This window comes from Struthio camelus, chromosome 3 (assembly GCF_040807025.1).
Source record: "Struthio camelus isolate bStrCam1 chromosome 3, bStrCam1.hap1, whole genome shotgun sequence".
Lineage (NCBI taxonomy): Eukaryota > Metazoa > Chordata > Aves > Struthioniformes > Struthionidae > Struthio > Struthio camelus.
In genome coordinates this window covers 141,028,635-141,044,564 of record NC_090944.1, presented here as the reverse complement: position 1 = coordinate 141,044,564, position 15,930 = coordinate 141,028,635, and the positions used below count along the sequence as shown (strand labels likewise).

The 15,930-nt window shown below is 37.8% G+C and overlaps 1 protein-coding gene across 6 annotated transcripts in view; it reads right to left on the bottom strand.

The window, feature by feature from the left end:
- AFTPH (aftiphilin) overlaps nucleotides 1-15,930 on the bottom strand; it is a 49,825-nt gene continuing 33,895 nt past the window's right edge. For 3 of the 6 annotated variants that reach the window (XM_068940647.1, XM_068940649.1, XM_068940648.1), the window contains exons 7-10: nucleotides 13,055-13,115; nucleotides 11,306-11,389; nucleotides 7,181-7,304; nucleotides 1-1,245 (exon numbers count right to left, since the gene is read on the bottom strand). In XM_068940647.1, coding sequence (XP_068796748.1) covers nucleotides 1,101-1,245; nucleotides 7,181-7,304; nucleotides 11,306-11,389; nucleotides 13,055-13,115 — 414 coding nt within the window. In that variant the 3' untranslated portion in view covers nucleotides 1-1,100. The remainder of the gene's footprint in view (nucleotides 1,246-7,180; nucleotides 7,305-11,305; nucleotides 11,390-13,054; nucleotides 13,116-15,930) is intronic. The other 3 variants (XR_011140579.1, XR_011140580.1, XM_068940651.1) reach the window with 2 other exon arrangements.

Below are 15,930 nucleotides of genomic sequence, written 5' to 3'. Positions count from 1 at the left end.
TCTTTTAAATTATTTTATTTTGTGTAAGCTAAAAGGAAATTTACACACTTAAATCTCAAAAGACCTTGGGCATGCACATTGACCTTTTTAGAGGTTCTTCTACATAGCTCTCTTTTTTCCATAGGAATTTCCCCAAACATTTACAACCCATAGTTTTTACTGTATATACAGCCTAAAACCATAGCAATCTATGATTATGTCATTTTACACTGTGCAAAATCAAACATAGGAATAGTGGTACAACAAAACAAAAATTTTAACAGGTAAATTTCATTGTAAGACATTCATATAGTTTTGGTCCTTCTTTTCCAAATCAAACTGATTGAATGCAGACAACCTTCTAATAGCTCCAGAAATCAAGTGCTTAGACAGTGATCCACAACTGGAACGAGGAGTTACTGACAACATACCTTTCAGAAGGCTATATAGTGACCGAGCCATACTGTTGAAGTTTAAGAACACAAAAACTGATCAGCCAACCAATGAACCAGGGAGAGGGGGAAGGGGGAAGAGGGAAGAGGAGGAGGAGGAGGAGGAGAAGAGAAACACACCTTAAGGTTGTTAGAACAGAAAAGAAATGATTGGATTTTAAAGAAACAACAATAACTGAAAATCCACAAAGGGACAATGTAACCTCTTGTTTGTTTGTTTTTTAGCAACAATTGTTTTAATATATGCAAGAAAAAGATGCTCAATGCAATGTGAAAACCTTTAAAGGAGACTTCACAGATTGTGAAGACTGAAGTTTTCATTATGCATTTCTAGGTTTTGTTTTGTTTTGTTTTGTTTTTTTTAAACTTTTTAAAGTTTTGTAAGAAGGACACCACCAGTGTATTTCACAAAGACGTAAATGTATACACCCCAGCACAACAAAAAGAATAGATCTTCAAAAAGATTCACCCCCAATTATTTACATTTTTCTCTAATATAAATTTAGGACTCCAGTATGTAAATAAATATACATTACTATGTATACCTTTCTAGTGCTGCTTACCAACAAATCATCTGAACTTTATTTTTTGATTAAAGCAAGATTGCTTTTTATGACCCACAGAGGGAAGAAAAAAGAAATCAATAGAAAATGTCCAATTCACATCACTTTAGTCTACCTTTTCTTGGCAGCTTGTTGAAGGTGTTAATGTGGCTGGGAACATCAACACCTTGGCATGCATGAAAGTTAAGTCAGGAAGGCTAGAAATCACCTTGGCAGCCTCTTCACTAAGATGTTCTTCCTTTTTAGGCTTCCTGTTGAGAAGAAAAGAAAAAAGTGCTGTAATCCAGTACCTGACATCCTTTGGATCGCTGAAAGAATCACTGATGGCAGCAAGGTTCTGTCAGTTTGTCTCCCATTGACAGGCACTTCTGTAAGCTATTTGAAGCTATTTAAAAGTTATAATACCTACCTGCCTACCAACAAAATGTTAACATGGAAAATCAGCAAAGTGCTCCTGAATATTGTTGCAATGAGTGAAAAATGATTTCCTATTCAAATGTTAATTCCTCCGCCCTGCAAGATCCACTGTACCGTTCTGGGACTACTCACTTGAAGAGAGTAAGACAACAGAAGCATGAGTTCTAAAATACCCAAGTCCTTTATAATCTTTCACTATAGCATGGAAACACCTTGAAAGGACATTAAGTGGTGCCTAACTTAATACCTTTAAAATAAAAGGGACGGTACTTGCATCGCATTTCTAATACGACCTGACTTAGATTATACACCATACTGCTCTACACCATGATCCATAAGCCCTTTTTTCCCCCCCGAGGTCTCATCATCAGCAAGAAGCGGCTCACAACTTGCAGTTATTTGCTTGGAAGTGCAGTAGTATGGGTAGCCGAAATGAAACACTCACCAGTTTGGGAATCGCTATTTACTTTTCCTTTCGCATCCTCTAAAGGAATTACTGAACACAAATGAACAAAAGATGTCTGAATCCCATGTCCCTTGGTTTGCACTATTATGCAAGAAACTCATATTTCTTAAATAAAATGAAGTCTGGCTCAGACTGTTATGGAAGACCCCTAAGCACCCATACTTTTCATACTCATAGCTTGTCTTGAAGAATGGTGGCTCTTACCAGAAAAAACTGCATATTCCACCAATTATTCCAGGTCCGAAAAGGCATTTGCCACCCTCTGCAATGATATTAGAAATTCTAGCTAAATAAGCTTCTCCTCCTTTGGGGCAAAAAGCTGAGACAAAAGGCTTGAACCAAATAAACTGCCTCACTCCAGAACGTTTCAGAAGTTTCACTTCCTATTTTAGTTATAGGCTTTAAATTGAACCCACGACAGGACAATCACCACTCTGATCAAAAAGTAGCATGTGCTTGTATCTTTTTGTCAGCACCCATCAGGATTGCTCCCTCAGCTGACCAGAAATCAGGAAAAAGCAAGGGGCTATGTGTTTTGCTTCAGCAGCAGTCTCAGAATTTCCTGGCTAGGGGAGAAGAAAGAAAGAAAAAAAGAGAGAGAGACAGAGGGAGGAAGAAAAAAAAATGCTGGATTCAAACTCATCCTTGACATTGCTGCTCATCGTGTTGACACTGACCTATCACTTTTGTTTGTTACTTGAAATCTCCACTTGATGAAAGATCTCTAGATGAGGCAGCCTAGACGCTAAATCTGACTTTCCTCCATGAGAATAGCAGTATTTTTCTTTTCTCTGCTGCAGTGGAATTTCATGAGCCACTGACTAGGCAGATTACCAAATTCTGGAGGATAAACAAAGCTGTGTGCTGGATTTACTGAAGAAAGAAGCAGAGAGCCAATATGTGCCTCCTTCTCTAACAACTTCACAGGCAGCTCTGTTTGCACTCGAAGGGGACTATCTCTGAGCTGTTGAAATGCGGTTGTCACCCACCACTGTGTTATCAGTATCTGGTGCCACTATTAGTAATCACTTACCACAAGCCTCTTAAAGGTACAAACTCCTGGCGATGAAGGACTTACAGTCACAGCTAACAAAGGAGTGTTTGACAGAGGAAGCCAAAGGAAGAGGGCTGATTCGGAGATCTGCATTAAAAGGAGTTCCTGCAATTGTCACCAGGCACCAAGATGGGGCTCACACGCTCTTTGCTATTTATATGCCTTTTCTTCCTCTGCTCCACTGTGTCATGCTAAGGAATGGCACTGCTGGGTCCCAGAGGCAGCACTGCGTTTTGTTCAGTGGCATACGGAGGACCTTTATCACAGGATGATGCTACGGCTCTTGTATACTAGTCCGTGTCTGCAACGCCACCGCAGAACGCGCGCACCAGTGAGCACACTCAGGTGCTCCCTTCCCAGCTTGGAGGCCCTGTCCTATAATTGTCTACTTAATGTGCTCTGTAAACAGTACCTGATGGAGAAAAGGCTAACACACTTGTACAGTAAAAATTATTTAACTGTGACCAAGCTACAGGTATAGGTACAACCACCCGCTAATGAGGCTCAACGCTTTTTAAAGTCATCCCAGCGCAGAGGGGAAGGGGAGTGACTAGTGTCTCCATTCTGCTATAGAGGGGCACAGGTTCCTCCCGAAGACACTGAAACTGGACACTGCACGTGCCCTTCCTGGATAACGGACAGCCAGCACCTTTGGTAGCAAATATCACTGAGCCAACCCTAAAGAATTGCTCACTCGTCTCTAAACTTAAAAGACAAAGCGCCATCATCACTGCAGGCTGTTTCGACCCTTAAGACTTACCACATTGCCTAATAACTGTGTGGGGAGATGAAGACCGTTTTGATGAGAGCAGGAGAAATAACCATGTAAGCTGCATTAATTTCAGTCACAGATTTCGCTAAAGATGTTGCCATAGTCAAAAGCTTCTCTTGTTTTTCCTGCTTTCCTTCTTGCTTGCTTCCCTGGTCCATGAGGGGCCGTTGCAGAGCTTCTCCTGCTCATGCATACTTAATTTCTACCTACCTCAGCTCACAGAACTGACACTCGAATGAGCAGACTGCGAGTGACAGCTGTACTACTTTTACCTGCTTTGGAAATAGAATTGTAATTTCTAAAACATGAAAGGACCTGGTCCTGGCTCAAAGCAGGGTCCTGCCTCTTTCAGGTTTTGGACCTGCCTTCTGCAGAACGCCTTGCCCCATTCATCACTTCTCTTATGCTACACTACATTTCCTCCCAACATACTCCAGACAGAGGGAATATCTTTCCCCAAACAATTATGCCAATCCCTCTACCTGCTGGCATGAGCTTTTCTTTTAAAAAGGTATGTGTACACCAAGCTGCAAGAAATTAGCCAGACTGACAGGCAGGAAAGTTCCTGGGAGAAAATTTAGCAAGAAATATGGAATGCCTTGTATATGCATCAATTACACCCAACTGTTCTGGTTTATATTCCAACCTTTTCCTGCAGCACTCAATCTTTCAGGACTTCAGTCATCTCCTATGTTGGCAAAGAGTTATGCGGATAGTACCAAAAAACCCCAGGCTCTAAAAGCAATGAGTTGATTAAAGAAATGCACTTTAAAAAGTTACTCTAATTAAGAGTTAGCCTGCTCCCTCCAACACTGCCCACAAGGGATATTTACAGTTTAAATCAGGTTTTCAGCCATTTCTTGGAAAGGTATCAGCACTCTGCTTTCCTTCAAAGAGACAGCAGATAAACTTTGATCTCTGCCAGTTCTACAGAATTAGGCAAGACTGCAGAGTCTCAAGCGGAACGCTGTACTGGATCACTGACCTTCACCACTTAAGCTACCTTTAAGGTTTCATACCCAAGCTGGGAAATTTGGTTAGCTTTCTTCCTCTCCACTCCCAACGTTTGCTTTCTGAGAAACTGGTTTGCAGCTGCCAGTTAGCAAGCAAAAGATGGAGCTAGTTCAAACAAATACAACTCTTCACATGGCCTCCTACAGTAGAACGATGACATTTTCACTCGAAGCTTTACCCTCAAAGATTCTGAGTTCAGACAAATTACAGACAAATAAGGGATAGTTTTAAAGCAACTGAAGTTGCCCTCAGAGTGGTGTGGCTACATCGTGCCCTGATCAGTTATCAGGGGTGGCTAATGATCTGCACTCCCAGGCTAGTGCACGAATGTCAGCTTTGATGAGCTGGCTGTATCCAGTCACTTCTATTTTCAAGGCTCCAATTTGTTACAAAGAATACACATTTCAGAAAACACACACACACAATTGTGTTAAAAAAAAGAGCGCTCACACCACTGCAGGGTATTTGGCATACTGCTGAGGCCCTCTCATATCTATGAAAGCTTCCACCTCGAAAAATAGAAAAACAGACTTTTTTTCCCCTCAAAAAGCAGGAAATAGCAAAAGGGGGAAAAAAACATTTGGAATTTTTAAAATTCAGAGTTAACAGAACACTTCTAAAATTTATTTCATACTGAAAACAGCTGCTTTAAAACAGCTAATCTATGTGTATCTGAACTCAACAGTTAAGTCTAAGGTCCCCAGCCTCTCCCTACAGCCTACTATATTCCTATAGCACAGGAACCAGAATGTCTTCACATCACTATGCAACAGGCTCAAGACTGGGGGAAGAACTTTGATACCTGGATTAAGACCTTTACCAGAGCAAATCAAAACTTTAAAGAGCAACAGTAGAAGCATTAAAAACACCCATGTCCAAAAAACAACAATACAGGAAAACAAAGGTGAACACTCTTTTGAGCAAAGCAGACGTATCTTCTCATTTGTATATAAAATGCAGACTTCTCCAAGGTCTGCCAAGTAAGCAGGCACAAATTTATGAACAGATATAAAGAAGATAACAGATATACATTTGGATTTTGTATGGCCTGCTGTGAGTTTGTGGTTACTTTTTAATTAGACATTGAATAGATTAAAAAAAAAATATTTCAACTGTAACTAGGTTTTCCAATTAGTGAAAGTCAAACTTTCTCACTAGTGTATTTTCAGAAAGAGCGTAAAGCTTCAGGCATTCAAGTCTGCATTGAGGTGTGGAGTTCCCTCTACTGGTTCTCAGCTGAAATTTCATGGTCTGTTAATTTTTTTTTTTTTATTCAGTATTAACTTTGAACATTTGCACTGCCGGAAAACTACCAAGATAGTTTCCCCAGTGAAAGAACATGTTTCAAAAGAGCTCTTGCAAATTCCAGTTTTAGCTATTTTAAGAAAGCCTAGCATCCCCAATCATCACAAATCACTACATACTTGGCAATTCTTTTCTTCAGCCAAGCCTCCTTAAGTGCTACGCTCCATAGAAACACATCTGTTTAGTTTCAGAGGGTTGAATAAATTCTAAAACTTACTCAGAGCAAGGACATGTTACTGTTTATTATTGGAAATGTAACTATATTTATAAACATCTATAAAAGAAGCAGGCATTTCCTCAACAATAGGAACATTCATTCTATCGTGTCACTCTGACTCTTTAATAGGCACAGCCATTAATTACACGCTAAGCCAGTCTAGCATCCTACTGCTAACATACAAATTCAAAAAATAAATCCAAAAGGATATAAGCTTATAAATGGAGACAGTATTTTGGCCCCATTAAACGGGCCAGATTCTGAGGAAGACATTTGACATCTGAAGCCTGTATATAGACTCTACCTACAGAAAAAAAATGCATCTAGAAGAACTTCACATGAGATCCACAGAGCAGAAAGGTCACCCTAGACCAACCACACAAACTATATGCTTATTCCTTAAGAAATGGCTTGTAATGAGAAGAAGTGGACCTCATGTTTCAGTGGGGTCTTGCCAGGCACCAGAATTACATGAAAAGGGACAAACATCACTTATAATAAAGTCAGCTTTATCATTTACTTGCAGAACTTTCCATACCTGTGAATTAAGTAAAGGAGATTAAAAAGGTCTTCTGTCAAAATCCTAGCAGCCTGAGTTACATTCAGTTTAGTTCAGTTTATCCTTCCATTCTCAGAAACTATTTTTTTTTCATTCAGGTCTCCACCAATTCAGATTTTAGCTATAGCTTTTAAACTTGTGCCCTGATGTCTTTTTTGTCAGCTCACAAACTGCTTCCCAGTTTATTTTAGAGTTCTGTGATAATTTGAAATATGAACTACAGTACTGTGAATTTCATATTTGTAACATGCGACTTTCATTTACATCTTAAACGTAAACCTTCTCTCCATTCAAGAACTTCTGACCTCAAATGGCACACCCATTCCCTCCTCACATTCTGAGCCATCCTTAGCGTTAAAAATAAGCCTTAAGCATTATTTACCTTGTGGATGTGCTTGCCTTCTCTACTGTGGACATGAGTCTTGCAAATGCATCCGTCACTCTGTTGCTTGTATTGGAAGTTTCCAGTTTTGAGGTTGTCAATTCATACAACTCTGGATCCACACCTTAGAGTATAAAATGATAATCAGTGATGGTTGGCAGGCAAATATATCCATAATTAGCTACAGACCAACTTGCTACAAACTGTTTTCTGTAAACATCTGAATTGTTTAAAGTTTCAAGATACATGAAAAAGAACCTGACGGAACACATGTCTGTGTTTCTAAAACAAAGTCCTCTCCCCACCCTCTTCACAGTAGCTTTTACAGCTGCACCACAAGAAAACACACACATTGGATTAAGGCTGGCATACGAGGTCTCAGTCTGAGAGTAAATATTCAAAAATTTGGTTACACCTGTAAGAATGACAGCTGTGTAAAACTGATTGCTTAAAATAGTTTCAGCTCAATTGTTTCTATTAAAAGAAAGTTGCACGTTAACAGTGACCAGCTCTTTAATGAGAAATTACATACTACATTGGCGCGTAGTTTAATGAGTTTAATATCTTGTTTCTTATAAGTGGTTTGCTTAAAAGCTTCTTCAAAGTAAAGAAAACCAGTGTTTATAATACCTACAAGTGGAATGGCACTAGAAAAGTTACATAATACTATTTAAAATGCAACCAAAACTTTTGGTCTGGGCTCCCTTTTCATCTTTCAAGTATTTATAAAGCACCAAATATCTGGATGTTTCAGCCTTGATTTCTTAGTTTCAGATATCTGAGGTCAGATGCTGAATTCTGACATCATTTACTTTGCAAATGAATTTCAAATTTTAGCAGCAGAGGTCATTTCGAAAACGATGCAAACAATGGAAACTTCATCAAGAAAAATCACAGATACGGGTGAAATTCTGCCTGCGTAATACTGAGCACTGTTTCTCAGTAGGAAGTGTATTAGCTCTAGAATTTCTAGGTATTATCTCCAGAATTTTTTTTTAAAAGCCTCTAGAAATTAGAATGATTAAAATATATTAAGAGGAAAGACTGTTAAAACACATCTTGTTCCTCAAAAGCATTGTAAATTGGTGATATTCCTCTAGTTACAGTTTCAACTATTTTATGCTTCATGGGTTTAAGTGAAGTTCACATATACTTCATCCACAACTACAGATATTTTTCAGAAATAGTGTAAAATTTTTGTACCCAAAGATTACAGAAGTATCTTGCTTTACAGACTCCTGCATTCTAAGCAAGTGCAACATGGATGTCAGCAGGTTTGGAAAATACAGAAGCATTTCACACTACAGCAGAACAAACGTTGCAAATACTTGGACACGACAGTACCATGTAGCTACCTAATATAAAAAGCAGTATTTTTAACTTGACATGTTGATGACTGCACCCAGTCTACTTGCTTGGTTCAAGACATTTTCAGGTGTATTCCATACCAAGAAGTTAACAAATCAGAAAAATCCCTGTGCCTATTGTCCTTCCTTTTCCACCCAGTAATTCAAGGCTGCATATGCAAACAGATGAGGTTAATAATCCTCATGTGTGCTTTGCATGAACTCTTCCCAAGCAGCGTCCTGACCATTCATCATTGCTGCACAAGTTAAATACTCCTTCACTGTTAGGAAGCTAAGCCAATCAAAAAGTGAAATTAAGAATATAGTCTGGTTAAGCTGCAGAGGGGAAAAAAATTGCTTCATTTAATAGGGCTTCATTAGAAAATAATCAGTTCCCCTTCAGCCCACGTTTTTCCTCTGGATTCACAAAATTAAGTTGCATCCAGTTTCAAGCACAACATGGAAAGACGTACTGTACTGAGACCAGTATACCATGGATGTTTTTTTTTTTTTCAGTCAGATGTTTACAGAACTTGGAAATAGGAAAAAGCCCAACTATTCCATAGGATATCCACTTTCAAACAGGGAGAAGACGACTTGAAGAAATACACTTTGACTTGCAGAAGCCTGTGAAATCCCATTAAGGTACAAATTGTGAAACTAATGGAAACAAGGAGTCCTTTGACATGCAACTCCGCAACAAACATAAAAATGCAACCTTATATGTTACATCATTTAGATATCCACATTTAAGGTCCTGAATTCATTTTCACTGGAATGTGATTTATGCCAATGCTCAATTTATGGTTCTGTTAGAGATACCCTTTAACTCAGCTACATTTATTAAATTATCAACAAAAATAAAATAAAATAACATGCTAAATCTGGCAGAACATACAAGAACTGAGCCACTCCCTGATAATGACTTAGAATGAAACGTTTTATAAAAAGTTGTTTGGGCTACTGATAAGGTCAGACTGTGAAGAATATAATATGGATCTAGAACAAGTAAAACTGAGGTCTTCAGAGAAAGAATGAACTTCTACTACTGATAAAGTTTCTTCTTGAAGCCAAAAGACCTAATAATTTGTCTTTCAATTACAGTAATTAAAAAGCTCACTTTATTTTTTATTAGAGTTGCATATTCTCCATTTTATTCAAATGATCAGAGAATAGCTAAGGAAAGCACTGCAAAACCTTAATGAGATATTTGAGGAAAGTTAGCCAAATGAACCCCGCACAAAGCTCCTAAACACACACACAAACACACGAGCTGCAAGCCAAGGAACAAATGACTTTCCCAGAAACAAGTCAGGAAGAAAGAAAAGCAAAAACTAAACACAAAAACAAGCACTATATAGCATACCAGAAAAGGTGGTCATACCTGTACTCGATGAAACAAAAAAGTGCAATAAAATAAAACAGAGCAACTCTTACACAATCACTTCAAGTGAGCACAACAGCAGGATACAAGAATGCACCCGACTGTATGAGCAGTAGCAGGATACAGGTACTGGGTACTGAGGATTTGCTACTATGTTGATAAACTTGCACACTTCTAAAAGGATTTTATAACCCATCTGTAAGACTCACGCATCCTCACTTTGCTACCTACCGCTTTCAAGGCGAACCTGTGATCTTTCATCTGATAATGACATTTCCCAAGGGTGGAACAGAAGTACATTTGGAATGCAGTGCCATAAAGTGGCCTTTAACGATCGCATTCCAAAATTAAAAAGTAGGGTTTTTTCTTAAAAAAACTAAAAACACAATAAATAAGAAATCAAATTTTCAAAGAGATTTCCCTTCCTCCGCGCCCCCCCCCCCCCCCCCCAATCAAAACCACAAAGAGGAGAAGAACCCTTCCTATTAGGGAAGGGAATGTCATTGCTTCCTAATTGTAGTCAGGCACTGTACTGAAAAGATATTTATCTTATCTACTTAACCTACGCACAGGAATTAATCCCCGAGATGTTCCCTGAAATTCCTGCAGAAATTTATTCAGAGTGTAGGTTTTCACAAGCTCACACAAAATACGCAAAGCATGTCAAAACCATATGATAAAGGAATTCAATTACTTTCATATGTTATTGAAAGGAAAAAGTGGTATTTTCGTCTCCTTTTCAAGAGTAAACTGCAGATAAAGAGATTTAGTTTTCTAATTAACATACATAAACTTCTAATACTGCACAAACATGCAACTATCCTTGTTTTCTATGATGAATGCTGTTAAAACACTTTTTTCACCATATCACTAACATGAGCAGTTTCACAAAGAAAAGAATTACAGCTCCCTTGTAGCAGCAAATACCAGGTGGGTTGGGATGTATTAAGCCCCATAGCTTTATATTCACACACCACTTCCAAATAGCATGAACAAGTGTCTCCAAACTATAGAATTATTAAATAAAAGTGGGAACACCTTGGTTTTTTTGGAATAGTCGCCTCTACATTTTCCAATTATTCTCAAGTACTTAGAAATGTTAACTTTCAAAAATTTCTCATTTGAAACAAGTGTTTTAACATCCTTTTTGCAAGAGCGTAAGAGCCATTCATTCAACATGTGACAATACAGAGCTGACAGTACCTTTTAAATACTTCGCACTTGATACAAAACGTCAGAAAACAGAACACAGATTGAAAGAAAAATGCAGCAGAAAGACATTTCAGAGAAACACAATGTAAAATTGCTCCTTGTTTATAGGAAAGTCAAGTGATGTGCTCATGCTTTTAGTAAGCTGTTATAATATTACAGTTGTGGTTTTAACACTCTGCTGACCTGGGATTGTGGTGGTGCTGCTAGAGCTACTGTCATCCACGGGCCCAAAGAAATCAAGGTTCAGAAGAGTGGAACCTCCACTAGCTTGAAATTCAGTGACCGTGTTGGTAGGCAGCCATATAGAAGGTAAGCCAAGGGAGGGGTTTATGTGTAAAAAGGGGTAAGACACACACTTGAACATGCAAGTTATAATTAGTACTCAGTACACAATTTAAAAATTGACATGAAAACAATGCTTACAGTATTAGTTTGTACCTTCTAAAACGTTAACAACTTAATTCAGTGCACATTTCCTCATGTACAATGCAGCAAGGAAATCAACACTAGTAACTTTAAAATAGAAATATTTATTTCAGTCTAAAAATGAAAGAGAACCAGCAAGACCCAGAGAGAAAGATGCGACCAGTTAAAGGGAAACAATATATAGGTCGATTGGTTATTAGACTATAATGGGCTTTTTCTCCCCTCCTTGAAATTGAAAGTCATTCTTTCACCAGGAAGACTTAGCAGGTCCCCAAATAGCAAAGAACCAAAAAACTAGCAAGTTTCATTCATCATCTTTAAGTGATTAATTACCTTTATCTTAAAACAATGTAAACACAAGGTAACAAATGCCACTATTACATCCAGTTCCTTACTGGTAAACTATACTGTTCCCCTTTAGTACTAAAACAGAAATCAAACCAAGATACATTTTAAAGAAGTTGTTTGTTAAAAAGAAAGCATGATGATTTGACTGAAGTAATAAGACACCAGACAACAGCAAAAGGGTCCATCCAGGCTTTCCTTCAGCACCATGATATTGCTATCCAAATTGTTATATCCTACGTGCTCTGGAACAACACTGTGAAGCAACACCAACAGAGTAAGAGATTTAGTTTATTTTAGCCTGCTTCTGAGCAACTCATACAGGATGAACTAACTGTTGTTAGCAGGCTCCTCTTACAGGTGTCATTGTCTTTACAGGTTTCTAGTCTGTCAATCAAACGAGTTTTCAAAACTTGATTTGTTTCCTTTGCATAAGCTTACATTTCTGAGACTGGAGGTGGTGGCAAAATTCACTTGTCTATTTTAATAGACAACAGGTGAACATCTTTTATGCAGTAACTATATACACTTATAGATACAAATAAGTTTGTAGCTACCTCTGATTTAATATATTAGCTATAATTAGCTCTTGAGTTAAGCAAAAGTGATAACAGATGAAGCCACATTTTTGAAATATAAAATATCTGTAAATCTGAAAACTTTCAGGTCAAGAAGTGTATCTTTTGCAAACAGTTTTTGGTTAAAATATTGTGCTTTGAAGTAGCCACTACACATAAGTTTGTCATTCAAAGGGTATCTAAAGAGATAGTTCATGGGTGAAAAATACTTTTAAGAAGTAAAACTTGTCAATCTAAAATGCTCATTTATTCAGAGTTCCATTATGATCTGCAGTTATACATAAGGAAGTGTTAATATTGCAGCTGTGTGTCATTAGCATACGGCAGGAATCCAAAAATAATACTTAGTATTTTTAAGACCACATAATACTTCACATAGGGGCATAGTTAATCAGAAAGAAAGCCTGAATTTCCAAAGTTAGGAGTAAGAAATAATTTTTTTTTTTATATATATATATATATATGTGTGTGTGTGTGTGTGCGTATATATTTAAAAAAAATAATCAGCAGAGAGATGTTTGTCTGAACTTTGTAGCTTTCTTATCTCTAGCTCTGGTGCTAGAGGCTCTACGGAGAGACGTACCATCTAAAGGGTTAGTAAGGCCACTGCTACTCCAGTCAAACTGGACAGGTGGTAGAGATTCCTAGAGTTGAAAAGTCAGAAATCAGATTTTATAGTCAGTTCAGGTTACAACAATGCAAAGCAGTTCAAACAACAGATTCTTTAGTGCCAAAATACTAAAAAAAGACAACTGAACGAGCAAGCCTTAGTCTTTGGGAGGTGAGTATTTTCATAATATGTGCTAAAGATTCAAAGTAGATTTGTTCTACTATATGAAGTCTCATTAAATTCCAAACAGTACAGATTAGAAACTTCCAACTTAAACAAAAATTGCACGTTAACTAAATCATACGAATTGGATTAAAAAAAAAAAAAAATTAAGACATAGTTGAAAGTTAAACTAGTATTACTTCCATGGAAGATGAGGCATTTATATAGAGTTATGTATACACAATTCAGAGGCCAATTTTAGAATAGGGTTATTAGTGAAAATTGTCTACATATCCATGCTTTGACCTAATTGTATACAGAAGTAGTTCTTTACCACTAAAGAGCCCATAATTCTTTTTCTTCAAGAGACATAATCCCTACAGGTGAGGGACAAACTATAAAAAAAAACTTGTCTAAAAACATCCTGCGACTTATTATCCTTTAATGATTAACTAATTTCAATATATAAACAAACCACTAGTAAAAATGAACAAAATGAGCATGGAAACATCAATTCCTCATGGGAGCCCATCCTTGCCGTTTCATTTCCTCTTGCTCAGTCTTTTGCACACATGCACATAAATCAAACAAGCAGCAGGAACCATGTTTTACAGGAACTATATATTCAGGTATAGTGTAGCTTGCAAGTGCTGTCCTCTTGTATTCTCAGGACACGAGCCTATCGGACAGTATCAAAACTATCTGGAATAAGTAGATCTTCCTATTTCAGTCCATTTCATTTCTGTTCTCTCGCCAGCGAAGTCAATTGTCAAGAAGCACCAGGAAAGGACATGCCTTCAGCTTCACAAGTTTGATAAAACTAGCAGAACAGTCACGCTCATTATGGAAAAACAGCAACCAAAGTTCTCGGCAACTTGACTGAAAACCCATCACTCTAGTTGTCAGGCTTCCAGTGGCTGAGACATGCATTCTGCTTGTTTTTGTAGAAAGCTGGGCTATTGATTTTACTTTTAAAAGTTACAGCTATCAAGCACTGGAAAAACATGCAGATTCATGAATCAAGACTGCAGCAACCTAAGTTAGCTTTGTAGAGTTAAGCTAACTGTAAAAAGCTTCCGCTAGGTGATAGATTTTTATAGAAAGAAAAATAAAGCGAGCTGGAGGTTTCTGTATTTACTTATAGTATAAGCCTTGCCTAGAGAAATCTTTCCTACCTAATGAGCCAGAAATATTTCCAGTACTGAGGAGTATAACTAGAACAGTATTTACTCCATGGAGCTTAAGGAGCTGATGCTACATTTTTCATTTTGTTTTGGTAATGAAATTACTGGCGCTCAAATGACTTGCACAGAATAACATTACTAGTGCGGAAGCTACACTTGATGAAGTAATGATCACTACGATCAGCAGTTTGTTTGAAGTTTGTCATACCTAAAATATATTCACATGAAAAGGAGCTTTCACAAAGAAAAGGGGGCTAGTCTGATAATTTAGTAGTTTTCTATGGTGAGCAAAATGAGGTCAAAGTCAAACTAGCTTCCCACCTACCCTCAGTAACGGAGGAAAGCACTCACTACATTTTTGTCTCAGAAGATTTTTGAGTTAGGACTGATGAGTGTGACAGAGTTGCACGGAAAAGGCTGTACCAATGGCTGGCCAAAATTTTCCCCTTTAATGACTACTTGATTCTCAAATTTACCAAGGAGAGGGCAAAGGACGTGCTCAGTTCTTCCCAGAATGGGGAAAATAACTCCAAATCAGTAAATATACTATTCCACTCCGTAGGATGAGGCCATTCTGATTATTTCAAACACTAGAAATCACAAAAAAAGCAGGTGGCAAGAAATTCTGACCTATTCCATACAGGATGCTGGCAAGCTCTGGCCTTTGAAAAAGCAGTCAAAAATGAAAGGAGGGGGCAGAGACAAAACCCAGTTAAACAGAAAGGAAAAGTTTTCTGGTTTCAGCGGCCTTGGCCCTAACGGAATTAACTATACTGGGACGTCCAAACAGCCTTGAAATCTCAGACAACGGAAACATGCACTGCATATGGGAATGTAACGTTCTGTCTTTCAGAGACTGCAGGATTGTTAGGATACTGCATTTACAACCATTATTTTAATAACACGTTTTAAGGAAGAGCGCTCTACCCAGACGAATATTGAGAATCGGGACAAATCTTTCCCTCCTCCCTCCATCTTAGATTATAGGACATGGTACAGAAATGAAGCAAGCATACTTAGCTGTCAGGGTACTACTCAGACTGCTAAGGAAGTGAGAAAGAGGGAACTAAAATGCCTGCTGATTTCCCTGCATCATATTTCACTTTCTGACACAAGCGAGAGATGTTTTCACACAATAATTTTAGAATGCTATTATGTAAGAACTTCTTTAATCCAAAAGACTAAGATGTAAAAGTTCGTCTCCATGCCAATAACTACCCAGGAAAACTAAATCAAGTAAAAAAGAAAAAAAAATAGTATTTCCCTTCTTAAAGTTGAAGGGAATTAAAAAAAAAAAAAAAAAAGAAAGGCTTGCAATTCAAATATATTACCAATATTTATATAGGTCCAACAAATGAGCACTCTAAGCACGACTTTCTGAAAAAGGCTTACACAGAAGCAATTCATACATTTTTCATTTTGCCAACCAGTGCACACAATGAAGAGTTCTGAAACGTACTTTTCTCAGACACCACACCTTTAAGCTACTTCATCACATTTGCC